This window comes from Babylonia areolata, chromosome 22, assembly GCF_041734735.1.
Source record: "Babylonia areolata isolate BAREFJ2019XMU chromosome 22, ASM4173473v1, whole genome shotgun sequence".
NCBI lineage: Eukaryota > Metazoa > Mollusca > Gastropoda > Neogastropoda > Buccinidae > Babylonia > Babylonia areolata.
Window position 1 is genome coordinate 33,067,046 of NC_134897.1, and position 25,168 is coordinate 33,092,213.

The window sequence follows — 25,168 nt, forward strand, 5'->3', positions numbered from 1 at the left end:
TTATTTTCTTCTGATTATCTTTCTTTTTACATAAATTAATCAACACATTACTTCACCTGAAAACAACTGATTTCTTGTTTGAATAATAAGATTTAAGAATGATTCTGAGATTCAAATGCAAGAAGCACTGATTTCCATAACAAATGCCCATTAGTGTAATACAGTGTATCAGACAACTGTTCAACTATGCACATATTCCCTATTACCACAACAAAAGCTGAAGACACGAACAGCAGATGATTTGAAAATGAGAAACAAAATGACCATGAGATTTAACCTGTGAAAGTTCATCTCTGAATTTACCTACGTCCCAGTAAAGTACTAAACACCATGCTGTTGGGACCCTTTGGTGACTGACATACAGCTGGAGCCCACTACCGCAGAATTGACAGCTGGTCACTTTGATCACAAGTCCCAAGGTCAATCCGTTTGTGAGGTAATGCTTCTCAATATTACCCATTTCTGACAAAAGCAACTTTGTATCACTTCGATAATCCACTAAATCTTTGGTCAGTACAAAATCTGAGGACTCCAACTTCATCAGTCATGATGCACACAAATTATGACGTTGAGTTTCACAAAACTGAACCCACTAATGTCAATATACAGCAAAGAACCAAACAATATGCCAAGTACATAAACACCGCAAACCACAAAGAAAATCAGTGATAGTTCCTGCAGCTGTATTGCTTTTTGTTGAACTGAAAGAATTGCTGTACAGAAATAAAATGGAGAGGAGACTCCAGTCTGATTTCCTATTTTTTACTAATGAATACAAGTCCAAACGGCTGTACATTTTGGCTGCAACTGATTGGGCGAAATAGTATAAGTATTGATGCACTGTGTTATACATTGCGCTTGTGACAAATTGTCGTTATTTTCCAAGAGGCAACAGGATAATACTACTTCAATCTGGGAAGAAATGAAGCCTTGTCTACCTTATTCAAAGGAAAGACTGACAGCCATAAACAGTGTTGGTTTCCTGCAGCTTCCTGCCTAATCATTAACATCTGTATTATACAATTCATACATTCTTCACAGCTTAAAATATTTTAACATATATTACATAATAGGAATAAATGGTTGGTGGTCTTAGCCTAAAATATCAGCCACAACACCCATAATGTATGACTCGAATACATGGTTATCACTGCATAACTCGCTACACAATTCCTTTTGTACCATCGGTTTGGATACTCAAAAAGTACATGTAGGGAAAAAACAGCTGACATGTTTAGATGACTGGTAAGGTGCAATTTTCTGCTAATCTACAGAACTGCTCCCATCATCTTCCTATTTGGTTACATGGGTAATATTGATAGTACTCCGACATGACTGTGACTGCTTGATGCACTATATTCTTCCCCAAACTGATCAGACTTTCTACAACTTTGCCCATGCTGTGATTGAAAACAATGTTGCTGCTGCTGCCATCATCCATCAGTCGGTACAGCTTTGTTTCTGGCTCATAGCGTGTGGACCAGGGTTGTTCCCCTTCTTGCCTGGCTGTCCATGCTGTTGATTCCCAGAACTTTCCTTTCTCACACCACTGTTTGTGTAGACAGCCAAGGGCTTTCTCCACAAGACTATCGTTCAACGTTGGCCCAATATTTGGTCAGAGGTGTGTCCAAGAAACCATGTCCAACATCCCCAGTCAATATGAACAGTGTACTGGCAATGACATCAATCACTACCAGGTCTCATGTCCCACTCTGTTTTGTTGGTCAAATACAAAAGTGATTGTTATAGACCAACGTCATCTAGACACCTGGTGTCTTTTCCTTCACCAGAAACCAGCAGGCTGCTTTGGTGGAGAGAAAATCTCAGTGGGATTGCTGACAGTCTCTGCCCTCTTTACTATGCTGACAATCTCAAACCTGGTAATCTGGCTGTCATCCCTTTGACCCCAGTCAAACACATCCACTCACATTCTTATGTTTTTTTCTCCAAACATCTCATAAACAATCTTTGTTCCAGCAAAACATGTACTGACTTCACAAAAAATACTTCCCATCACTGGAAACGGTGGGGGAAAAAGTGCTCTGAATGCACACAATGTCCTGGCATTATGTTGCAATAATGACGTCTTTATGTCCTGAGAGAAAAAAAGGAAATAGTCTGGGAGGATGAGAGGGGAGGAAGACCAGCACTTTGAAGCCACCGGAACAGGTAATCTGGAGTGTGGGAACACAGGGGACTGAGCAGGACAGAATGTTCCTCAGAGGGGCAGAGGTAAGCAGGCAGGTGGAGCCAACAGTGACGGGTGGTGGGGAGAGGATCAACAGAACTGTTCCATGCTCCTCATCTCTATGATGTTGTGCAGGGCCTCCTTCACCTCCGGATCCATGTGACCCTGCACCACACACATACATGAGTTCATATCATTTTACATTCTTTTGACTGAAGAGTGTATGGGAAAACTTATCTTTTATACTTTTAAGTATGCATATAAAAATGAATATGTCACCTCATTAACACTACATGCAAACATGCGTGTACAAATGTGCGTGTATGCATGTATGTGTGTGTGCGAGTAAAATACATCCATGTCCAAGCAGAATTTTAACATCAGATCCAGCACTTTAATGATTTGTCTGTGGTATTTGCTCATATTACGCTAAACATCAAAATTTTCTTTATAACTGCTAAATAAATCTGAATAATAGGGAATGGTTTGAAATGTGGAACTTACATTATGATCATTCACATAAAGAATCCACACAGCAGACAATGACCAGACCACAGCAAATAAAAACATTGAACTATGGATAGTGTGTATTACACAAAGCAAGATAAAAAATGAACTCCCCCCACCCCACCCAAAAAAAGATGGGCAAAGTGTTTCACCTGCACAGCACTCAACAGGTGAGTTCTGTAGGTGTTGATGGTGTCTTTATGAAGCTCCTCCAAATCCTGTCAAACACACAACACACCAGTCACTATCAGAACTAACACATGGGTTTACTGACATCAGAATTCAATGGTGAACATGGACTGGTAGTGCATTTTTTTTTAAACAAAAAATGCACATACCTTACCAGTAATGCACATACCTTACCATATACCTTACCAGTGTACACGTCTTCTACAAAAAAAAAAAAGTCATCCTGCACAGTGAACAATAAGACCAATCACTTGGCACAATTTCAAACAACTATAGTCTGGATTTTATATTATTATGATTTTCTTCTTGCAAGTGAAAGAAGATAACTTGTAACAAAAAGTTTAAATTATTCCTCGCTTTTATAAATATTCCCCAACTCTACCTCATAGAAATACACAAATAGCACACACACACACACCTGTCTGCCGATCTGTAAAACTACACTTAGGAAATAGCTATTCTGATAGCTTCAGCATCTGACAATGATTGTGACTTACTGTTAACTGCTGCTGTAGTTGAGTAACTTGTTCCTTGAAATGTTGTACATCCATCCGTGATATCCTCTCTTGCTCTCCCATGGTGCCATTCACAGACACTGCCCCTTTCTGACCCACATCCTCTTTCATTGTGGCAAGTTTTGCCTGTGCTCTGTCCATTTCCTCCTGCAGCCTGGAGTTCTCCAGCTGCAGGTGGCCAATAGTCTGTAGCAACTGACCCTTCTCCTTCACGTTGTTGTTCAGCATAGGGGAAGCAGCCGATGCTTCAACTTCCCCGTTGATTGACGATGACTGGGACACGCGTTGCTGCAGCCGCTCAAGCTCCTCAGCCATGGACTGTTTCTCTTGCTGCAGTGTGGCGATGGTGGCATTGGCTGCGGGGTTGGTGATCCCCTCCAACAACAGACGGTTCTCCAGCGCCTCCTGTGAACGGTCCAGCTGAGCTTTGACACTTTCCAACTCCTCTTCCAGACTGGCGTTCTCCCGGGACAGTTCAGACACCGTGGTCTCCAACTGGGTGACGCTGGCCTTCCACATTTCCACATCACCGTCATCACCCGTGGCCATGGTCGCAGCCTCCAGTTTGGCCTCCAGGCTGGCAATGTGGTCCTGAGTGTTGGCCAGCTCCTCCTCCAGCTCCGCATTCTCCTTGGACAGCTCCTTCACCTTCTCCTCCAGCTTCGCAGCCTCGACGGCCGTGTTCCCACCCTTGTCCTTGAGTCGGGCACGAATGGTGTCCAGCTCCTCCTCCAGCCCAGCATTTTCCCGCGACAGTTCCTGGATGGTCAGTTCCAGCTGGTCCCGCTCAGCCATCAGCAGGTCACGCTCCTCCCTCAGCGCCATCACCTCGGGGGACGCTTCAGAGGGGAGGTCACCCTCGGTCTGCTGCTGCATGCCAGCCTCCAGGCCTTCTTTCTCTTTCATAAGTTCGTTGTAGTCCAGCTCCAGCTGGGCGCACTCTTGGGTTAGGGCTTCGTTCTGCGCCACCAAGGCCTGCACACACACACATGGCAATGTCTCTTTCCCTGTTTGTCTCTTCAATGCCTCTGCCATGCTGTTAGAACAAATGCAACACCCTGCATTTATTGGTCACAGTGGAAAGTGAAAAGGTCGGGATATTCTTAGCTTCTAATGTCATAATGCAAGTAAGTTGCCACTCCATAAATTCAAAACTATAAAAGGCCCTGATCATGGTCCTTGTCTGAAATGGTTGTAAACAGTAGGGGCCCGATCTGGGACCTTCCTTCGAAGTGAGTTAAGTGATTTCTTTCTGAAGTTCACCATCTCAGATATGGCCCCTGTTGGCTTGCTCACCTCAGCATCCTCCATCTCAGCCTGCAGAGCGTCCCTCTCAGTGACCAGGGCGGTCATCCTCTCCTGCTGACTCTGCACCTCCTCCAGCAGGATGGCCTGGTCGTGGGTCAGCCGACCCGCTGTCTCCTCTGCCTCCTGCAGCCGTCCCTGCAGTTTCTCCCGCTCTTCCAACAGCCGCGCCACCTCCCCCACCTGTCACCAACACAGTGCAGTGCAGTACAGTACAATATTATATATCTTTACTGATCTGACTGGGATTTTTTTTTCTTTTTCTGTTCTTGTCATTTTCAATACATCCAAGTCAGCAATCCCTGCAGCTTCTCTCTCTCTTCCAACAACCGCGCCATCTCCCCCATCTGTTGTCAACACAATGCAATACATCTTTATTCATCTGACTGGAAAATTGTTTGGTTGTTTGTTTCTGTTATTGTCATTTTCGATATATTCAAACATTCATACAACCATGCCAACTCCCCCACAGCACAATACAATATTATATATCTTTATTAATCCAATAGGGCACTTAGAAAAAAAAAATCATTTTCAATACATCCAAATCAGCAATCCCTGCAGCTTCTCCCGCTCTTCCAACAGCCACGCCACCTCCCCCATCTGTTGTCAATACAGTGCAGAGCAGTACAATATTATAAATCTTTATTAATCCAACTGGGAATCCCCCCCCCCCACCCCCCTGTTATTGTCCCTTTCAATACATTAAAAATCAACCATCCCTGCCACTTCTGCCACCTCCCCCACCTGTCGTCAACACAGTACAATACAAAACAATACAATATATCTTTATCAATCCTGATGGGAAATTGTTTTTTTTTTTGTAATACAATATTATATATATCTTTATCAATCCCATTGGGAAATTGTTTTTTTGTTTCTGTTATTGTCATTTTCAATACATCCAAATAAGCCATTCCTGGAGCTTCTCCCGCTCTTCCAACAACCACACCACATCCCCCCCCTGTTGACAACAAAGTACAATGCGTCTTTACTAATCTGACAGGAAATTACGTTAGTTTTGTTTCTGTTACTGTCATTTTCAATACACTGTACACCCAAATCAAATCATACTGTACACAAACCAGCCAAACACAAAGACATGACATGGCTGTTTCAATACATTCAAAGGTGGGGAAAAAAAAAAAAATAGAGCATAGTTTTTTTTGACCACCTAACAGCACTGAATGCTTTGTACACAACTCAGATAAATATAAAGTAAAAAAAACAACAACAAAAAAAACAAAACAAAACAACAAAAACCACACACCAAAATCAAACAGAATGCTGTCAGCATATTTTTGTTCCCACACAGAATGTCAAAGATCACAAAAGACATCCAGAAGTGTGCTTTACATTTCAGAAAGGACAGCACTCTGACCTTGCCAGCAATGGTGACAGCGTTGTGCTGATGCTGCAGCTGTTCCTTCTCGGCGCACACTGTGCGGTACTTTTCCTGCATCTTCTCCAGCTCCAGAACCAGTTTCCGCAGGTCGTCATGCAGGGCGTTCCCGTCAGACAGCAGGAACTCGTTCTCCTTCACCACCTGGCGACAACGGGACTGTACTTTGCATTGTCAGACATTTGTACTTGCTTGGGTTGGGGGGGTTTTGGGGTGGTTGTTTTTTAAATACTCAGAACATAAATATACTTTGCATTGCCAGACATTTGTACCTGGTTGGGTTCTTTTAATACTTAGAACAGTAATATACTTTGCATTGTTAGACATTTGTACTTGTTATTTTGTGTGTGTGTGTGTGTTGTTTTTTTAATATTTTGCATTGTCAGACATTTGTACTTGGGTTGGTTTTTTGTTTGTTTTTTAATACTCAGTAATATACTTTGCACTGTCAGACTATTGTACTTGGTTGGGCTTTTAGCCGATTTTTTTTTTACATAGAACAGGATTATCCTTTGCACTGTCATGCATTTGTACTTGGATGTTTTTGACTTAGAACAAAACTTTGTATTTTCAGGCATCTGTGCTTTTTTCCCCCCTACTTTCACCATACACAGTGGCAGTACCACCACGCCTTTCATCCCAGTTTCTCCATACACTGTCACACAGAAACTAATCTGCCATATTCCTAGCACTCCACAGGGAACCATCAAGGTTGGGACATCATGTCCACATGCTACACTGACACCGAGTCACTTTGGAGATGTTCAGTAGTGCCTGTTCTGATTCAACACACACATGACAATACTACTACGTCCCATTCTTATGACAATAACAGCTCAGTCGCAGAGCCAGACTATGTGAGCGTCCAATCTGGACTGGAGACCATCACTCAGTCCCTTCACTGACAGTCTCCATGAATCTGCCTACAAAAACAGTAGGAGCTTTACAGCTGTGGATAACATATGCTTTCATTAATAAACACCTCAATAATACATCCTTTCTTGGAACTAAACAGCCAACAGTCATCTGAAAGATGACACTGAATGACATGCTTGTACACACACACACACACATACATATACTGTATACTGTCCTGTAAAAGCCCTCACCTCCTCTTTCTCTCGGAGCACCACTTCCAGCTGGTCATGCAGTTTCTCTTTCTCAGCTTGTTGCTGGTCATAGTCAGCCTGCAGGTTGTCCCCTGCCTTCAGGATAGCATCAAACGTTGACCGCAGCTTGGTCAGCTCTTCTGTCAGCAGGCCACACTGCAGCTTCAGCTGTTCATTCTGGGCCTGTTAGCATGGATAGTGGTGTATACAGTACTGTACACATGTTCTGGACCTTTTTGGATAGCATGCATGTTTGAAACCTGTCACAACAAACTGATATTTTGATTTCATAAGATTCAACAAAAACAAAACTTACAGATAGTCTCAACAATCAGTTTCCAGTCCATGACCGGTCATTGGAGAAAATGTCTTCATAACCAAGTGTTCTGGGGCTCACAAGGAATATTGGGGGTTAGGAGGGGGGGTAGTACATAAAAGGTAAAAACAAGAATCAGGGGGAATGGAAACCACACACACACACACACACACACATCATCACTTACCTGCAGGAACTCCTCCTTGGTGAGGTCCTGGCCCTCCACAAACCCCTCCTCATCAAACTTCACCTCCTCCATCACTTTGGCAGAGTTCATGACGGCCAGCTTGTCTGAGGGCAGGGCCGCCTTCTCTTCCTCCAGGGCCACCACTTGCTGCTGCAGTCCCGCCTTCTCCTCCTCCACGACCTGCAGTGTGCTGCGCAGCGTCTCCACTTCTGCCTGCAGCTGGGAGTTGTTCTGCACCAGCTGTTCCTGCTCCACTGCCCCGCTCAACTTGTGTGATGTGGCATTCTCTTTCAGCTGTAATAGTTAGTTACACAGACTGAATGTTCATGGGAGATGGTGTTCCGAGTCACAAAGACATTTTCAGTTTGTGGGAGGTGGTGTTGTGAGTCACAGTCCTTTTCAGTTTGTGGGAGGTGGTGTTGTGAGTCACACAGTTATTTTTAGTTCATGGGAGGTGGTGTTTGAGTCACAGTCATTTTCAGTTCGTGGGAGGTGGTGTTGTGAGTCACACAGTCATTTTCAGTTCGTGGGAGGTGGCGTTCTCTTTCAGCTGTAACAGAAAGTCACACAGTCATTTTCAGTTTGTGGGAAGTGGTGTTCTGAGTCACATAGATGTTTTCAGTTCATGACAGGTGGTAATCAGTCACACAATCAAGCTGTAATCAGTCAAACAGTCATTTTCAGTTCGTGGGAGGTGGTGTTCTCTTTCAGCTGTAATCAGTCACACTGGTCATTCTCTTTCAGCTGTTATCAGTCACATTAGTCATTCTCTTTCAGCTGTAATTAGTCACATTAGTCATTCTCTTTCAGCTGTAATTAGTCACATTAGTCATTCTCTTTCAGCTGTATCAGTCACATTAGTCATTTTCAGTTTGTGGGAGGTGGTGTTCTCTTTCAGCTGCAATCTGTCACACAGACATTTTCAGTTTGTGGGAGGTGGTGTTCTCTTTCAGCTGCAATCTGTCACACAGACATTTTCAGTTTGTGGGAGGTGGTGTTCTCTTTCAGCTGCAATCTGTCACACAGACATTTTCAGTTTGTGGGAGGTGGTGTTCTTTCAGCTGTAATCAGTCACACAGACATTTTCAGTTTGTGGGAGGTGGTGTTCTTTCAGCTGTAATCAGTCACACAGACATTTTCAGTTTGTGGGAGGTGGTGTTCTTTCAGCTGTGATCAGTCACAGTCATTTTCATGAAGTGGGAGGTGGCGTTCTGTTTCAGCTGTAATTAGTCAGTCATTTTCAGTAAGTGGGAGGTTGTACATCTGTTGACCTGGGAGACTGGAAAAACCTTTACCCTTAACCCACCGAGATTTGAACCCAAGACCTTTGAAAGTTCCAACACTTCAGCCTGTTGCGCTGGTCACCCTAGTTGTAGAAAATGAACTAAACAAAAATATGCTGGTCACACTAGTAGCTGAAAATTAATGACAAAAAAATGGTACCGGTCACTCTAACAGTTGAAAATTACCCAAACATAACTACTCACCCTGAAAATCTCCGCTCTAAGTTCCTGTCTCTCCGCTTCCAGAGCAGCAATCTGCTGTCTTCCGTCAGTGGCATCGCCAGCTGACTTTTCCACCTCCTGGCCAGACACACGGGAAGAGTTCTCTTGGAAACCATTGTGCAGAGCCTGCCACACATACAGATGCACACTCTATCTTGTTTCCAAATGCATGAACTGTTATTATGCAGTCTTTTATTCCTGAGAGGAAGCTGTCATGGTGTGTGTGTGTGTGTGTGTGTGTGCAAGTGTGTGTGAAAAATCAAAATATAAACATATATCATTTAATTAATAAAAATGATCCTTTCCCACAAATCTAAAAGCTAATTATCTGTATGAATGATTGTCAAAGTAAGTTTGGTTGTTTTAACATGTGTAGTTCATGTATTGGCATATGCACACACACATAAACACTCAAATGAATCAAATACATCAACTTAAATTCAAATATGTCATATTAACATTCATTGGTAACACATATCATACTAAAAAACTGTACACATTCCATGACTCTCTTACCAAAACAAAAATTAACCAGACAATCATTTCCAAAGTCAACAGCATAAGTAACAGTGAATATTTAACAGAGCTTGTGTCTTGAAAGGTCAACACATGATTAAATCCAGCTCAAGCCAGACACATTCTTATTGATCCATCACATGACAATAAACAACTTTCTGAAATGTTTCTCATCATCATCATTTATACTTGAGGCTGTTCTTGAGATATATTTTTTGTTTAAAGTAACTGATTTAGCCAGTCAACTTTTCTACACCCGTAACTGTCCCCAGGAAACCAAGCTACTAAACTAAATCATCATCTTGCTGGATTTCAAAATTGTACTGAGCAGAAGAATGGTACATGCTTGCATGCCTTAGCAGTCATCATTCATCACTCTTAACTGGATCTGCATGTTTCCTGCATCGTCTGCTTCCCTTCTTATCACCACAGCAGGGATCAGGTTCGACATCGGTCATCGGTCATTGACGCATTTAATTTTGAAATGACCTATTGTTTTTCAAGTTGTCAGGTCACATGACTTATTGTTTTTATGACCAGTCGGTCAACCAAAGTAACCATCTCTCTCTCTCTCTCTCTAACGATCGCAATCGCTTTGTCGTCTGCTCCTACAGGAAATGACTATAAACTGGTTTATTAAAATACGGATCCGTGACGAAACGAAATCCGAAACGAATCTTTATTGCTGCCTTTCGCGAGCTTCAAAAGACCAGAACATTGCATTTTCTTGTCAGAAATCAATGACATTCTTAACTTCTTTTTTTTCTAGTCAATGAATGACCAGAATGGCCAATGTATTACATTTTCCTTTCATTTGTGCATTATTAAAGTTTGAAAAAGCCCGGGACGGGTGATATTTGACCTATTGATTTTCAAAGTGACCTATTGATTTTATGTTCTTCCGGTCATATGACCTATTGTCTATTGAACCCAACCTGATCTCTGCCACAGTAAAAATGCCATTCAGGAATGCAAATGAAATTCAACAGAAAAACTTCAGAAAGCTTTTAACAGTTTACTGAAGCGGAATTTTAAATCATAAAATCTTTCTGCTCTTGAACAGACAGTCATATCCCCCTAATATGTCATAATCTTCAACAGAATTATTCTATCATTACACTGACAGCTGAGGTCTTTACTAACTTGCCAAAACAATGGCCAAATTAAAATATGTTATTTCAGGAATACTCTGTATGTATCTGAAGTACAACAATGAAATCCTTTTTTGCTCCTCAAGGTTCAAAATCGATATACTGAACTATCAAATTTCTCTTCACAAGTGTGAAATGGACATGTAGGCAGAGTGTGACATGACTGATGTACTGCACATGAAATGCTTTGGAGACAGACTGGGAAAAGGTGGAAGGTGAATTGGAGAAAGCACAGGGAAAAGGTGCCATCTTTCACACCTGACATAACACATGACATGACAAACACCTGACGGAGTGTGACAGGGCAGGGATAAATGGTTCACTGGGATGGAAACATTTCTGTTCAGCAGCAAAACTCATGCACATAATTATACTTTTTAATTATGAATCACTGCTTTTTTCCCCCTAATAGGTGTACAGATAAGTTAGTGAACAATCTTGTCATTCAACATTTTAGCCATGTCATACACTCTAGAATGGGACAGACAAAATTTTTCATCTTAGTTTATTTTTTCATACCTTGATGTCAGTTTATTATCCTGTTCATGGACGACACCTTAAATACGTCACAAAAGCATAGGCAAAGCAAAACTGCAAATCTCATGAATGCCTAAAAAATTGAGCAACAATTAAAATGAACCATAAGCAATTTGATTTGTTTACTTATGGTAGGAGTTTGGCCAATTCTTGTGAGACATGTCAGAAAATCAAGTAGTTTCAGAAACAGTCTTCAGTTGGCCAATTCTTATACCAGAAGGTTTTTAAAACTAAATATTGACCCTACAAATTGGGTGTTATGCTTTATTCATTTCAGAGACATATATTTTGCATAAAGCAGGTTTCAGTTCCAACTCTTTGCCGTTTCGGAACTTCAGAGATGTACAAATGCTGTATGAAAGTGGGTCAGTTCCAAGTCTTTGACATTTTGGGTCTACATGTTAGATGACCGAAAAGAGAGGCTCCAAAGCAGGACTAAGAAAACATGTTAACATCTGTCAGGTGAATTATGTTTACTTGATGACTGATGCAAAATCATCATCCATAACTGCAAGATGCGAAGAAAAGAGCATGTCATTAAAACTCACAATCATGCAACTAATCACATGCCATTATCACACCATCAAAACATTTGACTATCCTTGTTTTGAAGAAGACCAAAGGAGGAACGGCACAGGAAATAAAAACATCAGACAGCAGAAAAACATCTGAATCATGATCAGTCAGGCATATTGCACTACAGACAGGCATGCTGTACTACAGTCATAACAAACTGTCCAACACTTGTTCATCTCCAAACGCTGTTCTGCCAGAACAATCATTTTCTACTGACTTCCATGTAAGTTCTGATCCCCCTCTCTCTCTCTGGCTGACAGAATTACAGCACTCACACAGTTCACACCAATGCACACACACACATTTCTACAGAGTGACCTCTGGGGCCAACATGCACACAGGTAGGTCGACAGGGGTCTGGCTAAGAGAGCTACAGTTCACAACATGCTTTGTTCTCATTGCATAACCTTCTGCTTGTCACATATACCCACCAACTGTCTCTTCATCTACTGTAAGCTTTTCCCCTGGACAACAAATGAACATCACCAGAACATATATTATCCTGAACATTTAGTCTTTTTATTTAAAAATAAGAAACAGGGCTGAGAAGAACAACAGAAAAAAAAGGTGCTTCACAGACTGATCCATCTGTCACTTATACTCATGACAATCTTCCCATCTGTATCACAGCATTCATCCATGCAAACAATATGACATATTTAACTGTGTCACAGCTATGATCATCTACAAATAGTCTGCACTCTAATGATAAACTAATGATAAACACCGTTTTCAGTTTTGCTAACCCCCCCCCCCCCCCCCTCCCCATCAGCACTTCCTTTCATTTACTTATTTCAGTATATATTTAGTCTTAACAGAAATCACAAAATAAATTTTTGAATAGATTTTTCAGCATCATCAATGATCTCTTTAGGCTCTACAGAACCAGGCTTACACATGAGCAAAAGCTTCGGCTACTTCCATTCTTTCAGATCTAGTTTATACAGCATGAGAAATATGGTATAAACTGTGCAGAATAGAGGACATTTACATGAAAAACCACTACCGCCACAAAACTTAAATCATAACAGCTGATTCATGACAGTATCTTAGATGACAATGTACCCAGATTCTGAACAATCCTTGAAAGAAACACTAAAATGTTGTCATTTATTTTGCAACACTGTCCATGTTCAGGAAGTTTAATTTGCAAAAGAACCTCTATTTTTGTAACCACTATTGGACCTCCATCCAAACAAACAAACAAAAAACTGGAGTAAACAAACTGTATCTAGGTTATACATTATGTTGTACAACAAAACCACAAAAGCCACCTTGTAATTCTGTTACCTGTAATATGTAAAGCAGTATACTAATCTAAAGTAGATCTAGTACCAGAAACATGTAAAGCAGTATACTCCTCTAATGCAGAATATTCCATTACCAGATACATGTAAGTATACACCTCTTCAGTAGTTTCTTTACCAGAAAAATATACAGCACTATACTCCTCTAACAGTTCGTTACCACAAACATGTAAAGCAGTATACTCTTATAATGTAGTTCCATTACCAGAAACATATAAAGCAGTAGATCCTACAACAGATTATCCCATAATTCCACTGACCTGTGCGTTATTGCGTAGCTGTTCGTTCTCCTGTCGCAGAGTCAAAATCTGACTCCTCAGCATCGCCACCATCTGTTTGTCGCCCATGTCTTTTCCTTTGATCTTTTTGCCTGACAGAAAAAAAAGAAAAAAAGAAATCAGGGTCTATTTTCTTCACAAATGTTTTTGTACAGTCATTTCTTTCCCTTTCAGTGATACAGGACTGTACAAAAAACTACATCAAACTAATGCTGCTTAATGCTGCCTATCAACTTGCACACAGTCAACTCGCTCTGGACAGTCTTCTCCTTTGCTTTTCCCTGCAGACGACCTATTTGCGAAGGTAAGAAAAAAAATCACAAAAAATACAAAACACAAAGTAACTGAATGAAACTTACTATACTTGACCCACTGACCCCTCTCCTCACATCGTGTGTACACCCACCCCCCTCCCTCTCTTCCCAGCCCTCAGTAGCTGAGTCACTGTCAGTATCTTCTTGCTGGTAGCTTTCTTCACTGCAGATTTATTCAACGTCTTCATCATCCTCGTCAATGTCGAAACCTTCAGTTTGAAACATTTCAATCATTTAAGCAGCAGTAAAAAGCCACTGTCATGATCTAGTTTGCTCCAAAAATCTTCACTTGTATCGCCTGTGACGCCATTTTCAATACGCATGCAGATTAGCTTGTCATGTGGGGTGCCAAGATTAATGGCTTGCCAGTGAGTGTTTAGTTACGGAACCTCACGAAGAAACTTTCCATTCGACCCTTGGCATTCATTGTCGAAACCACTGTAGTGTTCAGTCGTCCGGAACGCTGCCTTACGTCAGGAACGCTATAGCGTTCTATCGTTCGAAGTGAGCTAAAGGTACACAGTTTCAAACAAGGAACTTCCTAAACAGAGGGGTGGGGGGGGGGGGGGGGGGGGGAGGACAATTCAGCTGCATTTATGTTGCACCCAAGGCCTGACCAGCGTGCTGGGTTTGTTAAGTAGGTCAGGCATCTGCACATATAGTATTGCCTGTATGGATGAGTCTACATGCTATGTCGTCACCTTGAAACTGAAACTATGTCGTGCTCCAAGCCCTTTTGTATTTTCACTCACCATCACAACAAAATTTAAGTCTTTTTTTTTTCCGAACAAATGTGTGATTTGAAATCTATTCTATCCCTTCATTTTTTTTTTCTTTTCTTCTCGTTCTGTCCCCCCTCCCTCCCTCCGCCTTCCTCCCTCCCTTGCGTATGTCCTTCAGTTTTGTTTTCTGCCCAGGATACAATGTCCCTGAAGCTGTGCTCACCTGAGGAATCTCCACCTGCTTCATCTTCATCACTGTCATGCCAGCTGTCAGTGTCACCACTCACCTGTCACATTAACACACACACTTTGTCAACATTTGCACCTGCTTTGTTGGTTATTCTTTTAACTTTTTTGTTGATATTTTTGCAATAAAAGAAACTTAAAAACAACAACAACAGAAACCGGTCAAGTTTACAATGAAAATTAATCTTTATCTTCTCTCTCTCTTTTTTTTCTTCAGGTTTTCCCCAAAATGATTGCTTCAAATCTCTTCCAAGTTTTCTAGTTAAAATGGGTGTATATGTAACCTGAAAAGAACTGGATTTCTCAAAGAGAGCTCATCACCTCATTGCTTATCTTCAACAAAAATTTACGGGAGAGAACTCCCTAACTGCTGTGAGAGCTCTTTTTCTATGCACTGAGGTTGTGTGTATTTGTGAGCTTGGCCTTAATATCTCATCCAAATGACTAGCATCTAGATCAGTATTCAAGGTGTGGAAAGAGGAGGCAATCCTGATGCACAAGAGGCTCCAAGCTGGGACTCTCCCCACCTGTAGGTGTTGCAACTGCCATGCTCCCACTCCTCTCTTGGTGAATTTTAGGTTGTTTTTATCCCCAAAATTATTTCAGAAAGGCATCATGCTCACAGACTTGTGATACAGCATTAGAAAGTTTTAGTGTTTGTTGACTACATATGAACATTCATGCGAATCCTGTCATGTGTGCACTGTTCTCTCTCTCTCTCTCTCTCTTGGACATGCTGTAATCACACTTTCTGTTCTTATGCATGCAAGTTATCGCTATGCTGTTGTATAGGTTACAGTGCATTCAGCATAAATTTAGTAGGCTTTGGAAGTTAAAAGTCACAGCATAAAAAAAATTTCACAGCACACACAACCAGAAAGAAACAAGCAAAAATATGACTACTCAATACAACAGATACACACAACCAATGAAGAGAAAAGCAAGCAACCATCCTAATTACTTTATGGCCATGGGCACAGTCTATAGCATGGGTGATGGATGTCAGATATGAAAAACAATCATCTGTACATTTTCCACATTCAATCTTCCCTGAAATCTATCCCAACTAAAAGTAAACACTGTCACATACTGTTTGTGCACGAGTTGAGCTTTCTCGTTCAACATAAAACAGCGTGCATTAGTTTAGACTGAGAATGAGTGTGTGTGCGTGTGGTTGTGAATGTGTAATTTTTGTGTGTGAAAAAATGTCAGTGTGTGTGTGTGTGTGTGTGTGTGTGTGTGTGCGCGCGCACACATGTGCGTGCATGTGTGAGCACGCGTTTGCACATACATGCTTGCTTCACATACATGTGTGAGCACAGCTGTCTGTAAAAAGGGTATGCTTCTATGTGTGTATGTATGTGTACATCTGAGCATTTGTTTTCAAGTTGTGTGGTTTATCTCTTTTTACACACTAAATGAGAACTTCATTATCATGACTTAACAAATGAACAACAGAAAGCATACCCTACCAACCTGTATCCAAGAGGAGGAAAGCTTTTATCCTGCACCAAAATGTTCTACGGTATACTAACAACACATTCACACACCACTGTGCCACAAGAACAACATGTGAGAAAGGACCAGTCACCTCAGCAGACACCTGGCCCCCCTCAGAGGCTTTAGCAGACAAATGCTTTTCCAGCTCCTTGCTGCGCTCTTTCTCCTCCTCCAACATACTCTTCAGGTTGCGGATCTGTTGTGAGAGCTACACCGTTAACTTTGAATAAATGGCCCAAGTCTAAGCCTATGGCATGTGTCTTCATTCTATCATGTTTACTGCCCCATTCTATAACATAATAACGTCAACAGTCTATGTTCAGCCAACACGTTACAATTCATTTCAACTTACTGCGTTTTTAAAACACCAACAGCTTGTGCTAGTTCATGTCAAAACTGATAGTTTTTTAATTCAGTCTGTGCATAAATGCAACTTATTGTAGCTTATTTCTGTGTTCAGATTGTATACAATTATGTCTGTTACATGTTTGTGAGATGTATAAGGTGTACAACTTACTTGTGACATCTGTAGAGACAAAAGCTTATTTCTGCGTCCAAATTGTATACAGATGTGTATAACATGATGAGTAAACTATAAAATAATGGAGGAAAAACAAATATGGGAAAGGAACAAGGAAGACTGAAGGTTGGGGGAAGAGAAATAAAAACCTTTTGTATACTTTTCGTTCTAAAAAACAAAACAAAAAAAGAAACTAAAGAACTAGCACCATCACCAAAAAAATGTAAACAGCATCAGAATGCTCGGTAGGCATATGAAACTAACAAATGTTAATATGATCTGTCTCTATCAAGGATACACACACACACAGAATTCAGTCATTGCTAGCTATTGAGCCTGAAGGGATCTACAACACACATTCAGTAACTAAGTGCAAAATGTCTGTTCATCGATATTCATCATACATCAACAAATCAAAACAAAAAAAAAAAGAAGAAAAAAAAAAAGAGGGCCACAATTGCCACCAAGTGACAATCTCACCTCCTCCTGCATCTCCTGAGGCACCTCCTTGCCAGCGTTACCCTAGCAACAAGACAGAGGCTGTGCCAGTTAGTGGGTTAGTAGTGGTGTGGGGCAGGGTGGGTGCAACACACAGAAACAACACTCAGTGGAGCAAGAGGTCCAAACAAACTGGGTCAGTACAAAATTCACACTGACCATGCCAAACAGTGCAACACTGCTGAATGTCAGTAACAAACAGGTGAGACCATTTTAAAATCAGTAAATAATTCAATTAAATGTGGGGATGGAGCTGAAAGAAGAGGAACATACATATTTCATGCACTGAAAACCTAGCTGATAAAAATCAAAGCTGCAAAAAGGACCTAAGAAACTTGAAATGGTTTTTCATGCACTCCCAATACACAATGGGAAAGGTTTACAGGCCACATGCACATAAATCATTAACCATGGAGCAAAATCATAAGTTTTCTTGTCTAAAAGATTCTTTTTTCTAAAATGTACACACAATACAATAACAGTTTATAAGGATATTGCTGTCATTCTTGGTTTCTAATAATAAAGGTCTGGATAAAGTGTGGAAGAAATGGTAAAGATCAATTTAATGCATCTCTTGGTAAAACATTGTGCATTCTAAAACAATGTTTAATTTCTAAAATGACAAACTATCACAGAATGAAATCATGAGGTAAAACATTTAAACCATAATGCTGTATAAGGCATCAAGAAGTTTCTCAACTATCCGTGCTTGTTGGTCTTATCTTTGACTTATTTCAACAGTACATACCTTCTGTCCTTCCAATTTTTCTCACATTTCTTCATCTGTTCCTTTTGGGAATTTCTAACCTGTCCAGGAATATCCATTCACACTTCTGCATACATGCCAATTCTCACTGTTCACAGTAAGAACTGAAAGTAACCTGGAAGTTTACCTGCTCATGTTTGCCGTTCATGCGTTGCTGCAGAAACTCCAGCTTGTCACGAAGGCGAAGGTTCTCTATGGACAGGGTGTTGTACTCTTCACTCAGCTGCTCATGCTCCGCTTCCAGCTCCTGCCCCCAAAACGTCACACAGTTGGCTACAACACTCTGGGTACTACTGTGTGCTGACAGTGGACAACTGCTCTTAGCCTATCAGGACTATGTGAATGCTAATTCTTTTTTTCAATGACTAAAGGAAAACAAAGCTAGGAAAAAAGTGATCCTGACTGATAAAACAGTTTTCTGACTTAAAGCAAGATTTTGAATATGCTTGTTTCTTCGAGTCTGTTTCATGAAAAGAAAAAAAAAAAAAAGAAAAGAATATTCTAATTTCACATTTGACAGGAACCAATGGAGAGAACTGGACTGGAAATCACCTTTGGTGCCTTGACGACCCTCCACTGGGTTACGGGATAGGTGAAGGTCAACAATTGTTCACATATAATGAATAAAGCACAAATAAGGGCATGTTTATTACTTTTCATGCTCTGTGCGGCATACAGTGACCAGAATACACAGTTCACAAAAAGGAGGAGTTTGTATTATACTCCATGTTTGGTGATAAATATACTTACCATGTCAAACTGATGCAAACTAGGCCTATTGGTTTGCTCTGCTTGGCCAAATTTCGCGCGGCTAACAGTGAAAAGACGGGCCCACCCGCTCTCAGCCAATCAAACGCCTCTAAAAACTATAAGCGCTTAATCATTCCTTTGGCCAAGGCTCTCCACGCCATCTTGTCAGGTTTACGTTCTGTGAACAAATACGATACTGACAATCCTCACCTTATAAGCCTGGGTGTCCTTACTGCGGGGAGACATGCCTTGTGAAGTTTGACCTGAGGGGTCAGACGTTCTGTGCAGGGTGGGACTCTCATCTTCTGACTGACTTAGTGCCTGTCACAGACAGATATACTCCTGTTATCTCACACATACATGAGTAAGTTTTTGGTCATGGAGACTGATGCTTGGGAAGTTTCTGTTAGTATGATTTGGTCCTGTATGTCCATGAGGACATCACTGAAAAAAAAAAGCCATTCAGCAACATACTCAAAGTAGATGGCTGATAAGTAAACCCCTTGGTCTGAACTGGGAGTGCCAGGTTGACACCCATATTGCATGAACAATCTGCATCAAGAACTGGGCTGTTTAGAAATGTTTTGAACTGGTTGTAAAGCACTACAATCACAGGTTCATAATAGTTTCACTGACCTTTCCAATTTCAAAAGCAACCAACAAATCAAATCAGATTTCTTTGCTCTGTGTGCGAAAGACAAGCTTAGTTTTGGCCCAATCACTTAGGTTTTGTTCATATCTATGACATCTAAGAGAGTATTCCACAAATGCATAGCACAGTGGAAGCATCCTACTTTGCCAATGACAAAAGCAAGACATTAACTTGTTTTTTCAAGTTTCTTTATGCAAGTTATTTTTTCCTAATCGGAAGAAACAATGTTTAATAAATGATGTTTAATAACGGCTAAAAATGGGCTATAGGAGTGCAACTTATGCTTTAAAAAAAAAAAAAAGAAAAAAAAGAAGAAGAAAAGAATCTTACCCTTACTGTGAAAATGCCAATGTTTTTTCAAGGACACACACACACACACACACACACTAAAACTGTTTATGCTAATGTGTCAAGAAGAAGATTTTGCATGTTTGACATACACTCACACACACCCAACATCATCGGGTAAGAAGCCAACCCAAGCTCCACTTACACACACTCCATTGTTTGCAAACCAGATTTAATCCATCATTCATCCCCTCCCCCCTCCAACCCTCACACCAAAAGGCAGATATTCAAGAAGGGTGGCACCAAGTAAGAGGATGGAAGATGCTGTTCCATGCTAACCAACACCCAGCCCCCCCCCCCCATACCCCCCCCACCCCTGCCCCCCCCTCCCTCCCATCTCCCTGTTGCAGCCTCACACACATCTGTGTTGGAATGATGTTCAATTAGAGACACAGAGCCTGGCAGGTGAACAAGCATGAGACATGTGGCTGCCAAGTCCTAAACTTCTGCCAGAACCTCCCCTCAGTATGCCTGATGTTGTGTTTGTCTGCGTACCCTCATAAACCAATCATTTCCTTTACCCACACACCTGCAACATGTCCGTTTGCCAACATACACCGTTTAGGAAAGCAGAGGAAAATGATCATAGCATGCATGACAATGGAAGACTGGGAAAATAGAGAGAGGATGCTCGACACAGAAGGAGGAATAGGACGGAGGGAGAAAGAAAAACAGTTGGAGGATGAGAGAGAGGGGGTAAGGAATGGAAGCACAAGGGAGCTGGGTAAGAGAGGGAGGAAGTGAAATTGAGAAAAGGAGGAAGGAGAGAGGGAGAGGAACAACAGCTGACTGGTTATGTAAACAAATCTCTGCTGATTAGCTAGATTCAATGTTTCTCTGCAAAATTCATTCAGAATTGTTACTGGCAGCCCATTCAGTAGGGATTTGGCTGGAGCCAATCAGCAAAACTATATTGTCTATGACACTCCTTCAATTCACATAAAAACAATTTTAGCCAGTTTATACATATATCTCTGAATGCTCATGCATTCATTCAGAGGGTATTCTCTTGGCAGATAAAAGTCATAAGAAAAAATCTCAAAATCATGAACAAAATTACATCACTGTTCTTATACCACTTGTTGCAAGTGCTCTGGATGCTCCTATGCAGATAAAGCTGAAGACAAAAAGTCAATAAAAAAGAAATTCAATTCTATGCAAAAAAAAATAAAAACAAAAATAAATAAAAAATCACAGCTTCATCCAGTTTCATTTCCTCATTGTAATATTTCCTTTCTCAGTATATCAAAACATCCAACATGTACCACACTTCACATTCTATAAAATTGCCTTCCCTCACTAACAGAAAATAAAGACAGACCAGAATTCTCTGGCATGTGGCTTCATGGCAGCCAAACATGGTTTTCTTCTCTTCCTGGACTGCCTGCACTGAGATGATGACAGAGAGGGGCAGGTGTGGCTGGGTAGTGTGTGTGTGTGTGTGTGTGTGTGTGTGTGTACTGGGAGTGGAGGGTTCAATTCAGGATGAAGCAGCATGAAGGGAAGTAATGCCACTAAAATGGCACAGAAGATAAGGCAGCAAAAAACAAACAAAAAATGTAAGAGAAAATGACAAATACAGACAAAATTCAGACATGAAAACAAGAAAAAAACCTGGAATAATATGGAGGATTTAATATAAAACCGAGGTGTCCAGTCATTTTCAAATGAAATACGGTTTACACCACATGGATGAATACCCTACAGGCATAAAGTCCATGCTCACCTCCACATCACTGCCAGCTGCAGAGTATGACTGCACAGCAGAAGCTGGACGTTTCGCTGGGGGCGTAGCCTCCGGAGTAAAACTGCTCACTGCACTCACCTGCTCAAGAAATTAAAAAAAATTACAAAAATAAAAAATAAATGATCTTTTCCAACTATTTCTTGTAGATGTTTTAATGTCACATACTGTCTGATGAATTTTATCCATATACAAGCTAATTTGTCATACCCCCCCAAAAAAAAACAAAAACAACAACAAATAAATGCAGCACGTATCAGTCTTTAGGAAAATGTAACATTCTGTGCAAATCAGAAATTATGCAAACTTCTAAAAAAAATATTGTGTTTTTCACTGTCATATTTCTTTGCTTGCTTATTTGAAATGTCCTGTTTGTTACCTGTGAAAGTAATGATGGTCGTTCTTTTACACTGTTCACACTGTTCACACTGCTCCTGTCGTCCCTCTCTGCCTGGTTACTTTCACCACCTGCCACACACACACAAAAAATACATACATCACATTATTTTCACCACTTGCCACACGCAAAAAAAATACATCACATTATTTTCACCACCTGCCACACGCAAAAAAAATACATCACATTATTTTCACCGCCTGCCACACACAAAAAAAACGCGTCACAATATTTTGTTAAGTTAATCAGAGAAAGATAAAGAGAGAGTGAAAGAGTATGAGTGAGTGAGTAAGTGCATGTGTGTGTGTGTGCATGTGTGAGAGACAGACAGACAGACAGAGAGAGAGATGTAACACAGAAACAGAATGCCAAGGTAGTATATTCTGTTTTGCTCTTGAAGTAAATATTCAAGTTCACTGAATCATTGTGCAAGTCACTCCCATAACCAAAATTAGATATTGTCATTACTTTCTTTATTGTGTACACTTCATCAATGGAGGGCAGTGGGGCGCTGAAAGGAGTTTTGGGATGGTGAAGATCTTGTGGTGGAGAAAGTTTAGAGATACTGAACAAAAAGAGCTATACAAGGTCGGGAAAGACAAAAAGAAAATCTTATTCTGCTGACTGTATAAACAGTCAGCTATCAATTGCTTTGATTTCTTGAGCACGGTTTTCCACCCACTAATAGCATCAGGCTTTAAAAAGCTCCAGGCAGATAGCCACTGAGTCTGTCTGACTGCCCCCCTACTCTCTGAGTGTGAGTGTGTGTGTGTGTGTATGTAGGAGGTTGGGGGAGAGAGGGATGGTGAACAGGAGATAAGGTAACCCAGACACATCAGGGCACTGCCATGTCTGCTGGGAACACTCTGCTGCCCTTGGCCTCACCACTTTCATCACTGATAAGGTGTGGGAGGGAGCATACACACGATTACAAGCCTGAGTGTGAACATGCATGCATGTGACTGTGCTGCTGTCTTTTTAGAGTTCATCTCATATCTCTAACATACAGATGTTCATTGCTGTTTTTATCACTTCAAGACATGTGTTTGATGTAAACATGATTACACCTGCACACCTGCATGGACGCACTCACACACACACACATAACCCAGAAACATCCTTTAACAATCAAACACAAAAAAAGGGCGGGGAAAAGGAGACTGTTTCCTGATAGCCAAACACATGCAAAGAACTCTTCAAAAGTGTTTGTTCCACTTCCAGTCACCTTCAGTCATCCAAATCATCTCAGTCTTTTTGTTTAGCTGAAACCGGTTAGTGAAAATAGAAAAATACTTTCAAATCAAGCCCCCTGTCTTTCAGAGTACATGTCTGCACTCTAAAGACAGGAATGACAGCTACTGAAAATGGCTCATAAGTTATACAGATTTACATTAAGCCACACAGATAGGAACCAAAACTGTGCTTGTAAATTGTACCTGATATATTGCGCTATACCTTTTCTGACTCGTATTGCGCAGAGACTGACTTTATTTCTGTTGCTAACATATTCTTGTCATACTCAGAGACAAAGAAAGAGGAGAGATTGTAATAGGCAGGGAAGGAGGGAAGAGAGAGAATGAGAGACAGACAGAGACAAAGCGACAGAGGTGAGAAATAACATGCTGCAATACTGAGAAAAACAAAATGTTACAGGATGTAATTACAGAAATAGAAAGAGATGATCAACATTCCTCTCTCAAAAATTATTTCCTAAAACAGTGACAGGAAAATGACATGCATTCCATGAATGCAAATATTGCTCTGTGTTTTCTCTGTGTGTGTGTGTGTGTGTGTGTGTGTGTTGGTGTTGTGAGAGAGAGCGAGAAGGGGGGGGGGAGTGAGAAACAGAGAAATAAACAGATATAGAGAGAGACAGACAAGCAGACCAAAGAGACAGAGGGCATGTAAGTGTGGGGCAGAAGAACAAAAAAATCAAACCCTTCTCCCAGCAACAGACAGCTCAGCATTATCTTGAGCAGTGAAGGGAGATGTAAGATAAGAATGAAAGCCCCATCTCCTTTTTTAAAAATTCTGTTCTTTCTTCTTTTTTTTTCTGTTGATTCTTTTGTGGGGGGTGTAATCAGACTCTTGTTGAGGATAGGCAGTGCTAGCTTGTCCCTCAGTCTGTCTTCCACCCAGTCCTAGCTTGTTGCCAGCTGATAATCTGACATCTTCTCCCCCCCCCCCTCCCCAAACCCCCTACCCCAGCGCTCCCCAGTCCTTTGTTTGTACAATACTGATGAAGAGATTGCAGTGTTGGGGTATGCGTGTTTGGGAAGTCAAGGGGACGGGAGGAGGGGGGGGGGGGGGGTGGAGTGGTAGTGTGGTGCTGGGGCTGGAGGAAGGGCAGAGAGATGAAAGGGGGGGGGGGGGGGGGTTGTGTGTGTGTGTGGGTGGGGGGGGGGGGAAGGGTGCATGTATATGTTTATGTATGTGTGTGTGGTGTGTGTGTGTGTGTGTGTGTGTGTGTGTGCGTGTGTGTGGTGGGTGTGCATGTGAGATGAAAGGGGGGGGGGGGGGGTTGTGTGTGTGTGGGGGTGGTGGTGGTGGTGCATGTGTGTGTGTGTGTGTGTGTGTGTGTGTGTGTGTGTGTGTGTGTGTGTGTGTGTGCGTGTGTGTGCATGCTTGTGAATGTGTGGGCACACACATTTGTGAAAGAAATGAAAGGGATGAAGAGAAGCAGGAAGGACAGAGACCTACAGACAGGCTGTGAAAGAGAGAGAAAGAGGGGTGGAGGGAGACAGACAGAAAGAGGGAGACGGACACACACATTTGTGTGAAGAAACAAGGGAAATGGAGGGAGGGAATAGGAACATGGATGAGAGAAGTAGGGAGGGACAGAGACCTACAGATAGGCTGTGAAAGAGAGAGAAAGACAGAGAAGGAGATAGACAAAAAAGAAGAGACAGAGACAGAAAATGGGGGAGGGAGAGAGAGAGAGAGAGAGAGAGAGAGAGAGAGAGAGAGAGAGAGAGAGAGAGAGAGGAGACAGAAAATGGGGGAGAGAGAGAGAGAGAGAGAGAGAGAGAGAGAGAGAGAGAGAGAGAGAGAGCAACACACTGACAGAGACCATCCTGACATTAATCACATGCAAAATCAATATAAGCTGCATCTGTTTTTGAT

At 41.4% G+C, this 25,168-nt stretch overlaps 1 protein-coding gene across 5 annotated transcripts in view; it reads right to left on the reverse strand.

Moving 5' to 3' along the window:
- Positions 1-92: 92 nt before the first annotated feature.
- Positions 93-25,168, reverse strand: part of LOC143297221 (uncharacterized) — a 50,074-nt gene continuing 24,998 nt past the window's right edge. For 2 of the 5 annotated variants that reach the window (XM_076609439.1, XM_076609440.1), the window contains exons 10-25: positions 22,028-22,116; positions 21,631-21,729; positions 19,115-19,225; positions 18,282-18,401; positions 17,371-17,412; positions 16,462-16,566; positions 14,848-14,911; positions 13,571-13,680; positions 9,206-9,349; positions 7,719-8,012; positions 7,216-7,398; positions 6,086-6,250; positions 4,696-4,887; positions 3,382-4,374; positions 2,848-2,913; positions 93-2,353 (exon numbers count right to left, since the gene is read on the reverse strand). In XM_076609439.1, coding sequence (XP_076465554.1) covers positions 2,279-2,353; positions 2,848-2,913; positions 3,382-4,374; positions 4,696-4,887; positions 6,086-6,250; positions 7,216-7,398; positions 7,719-8,012; positions 9,206-9,349; positions 13,571-13,680; positions 14,848-14,911; positions 16,462-16,566; positions 17,371-17,412; positions 18,282-18,401; positions 19,115-19,225; positions 21,631-21,729; positions 22,028-22,116 — 2,852 coding nt within the window. In that variant the 3' untranslated portion in view covers positions 93-2,278. The remainder of the gene's footprint in view (positions 2,354-2,847; positions 2,914-3,381; positions 4,375-4,695; positions 4,888-6,085; positions 6,251-7,215; positions 7,399-7,718; positions 8,013-9,205; positions 9,350-13,570; positions 13,681-14,847; positions 14,912-16,461; positions 16,567-17,370; positions 17,413-18,281; positions 18,402-19,114; positions 19,226-21,630; positions 21,730-22,027; positions 22,117-25,168) is intronic. The other 3 variants (XM_076609441.1, XM_076609442.1, XM_076609443.1) reach the window with 3 other exon arrangements.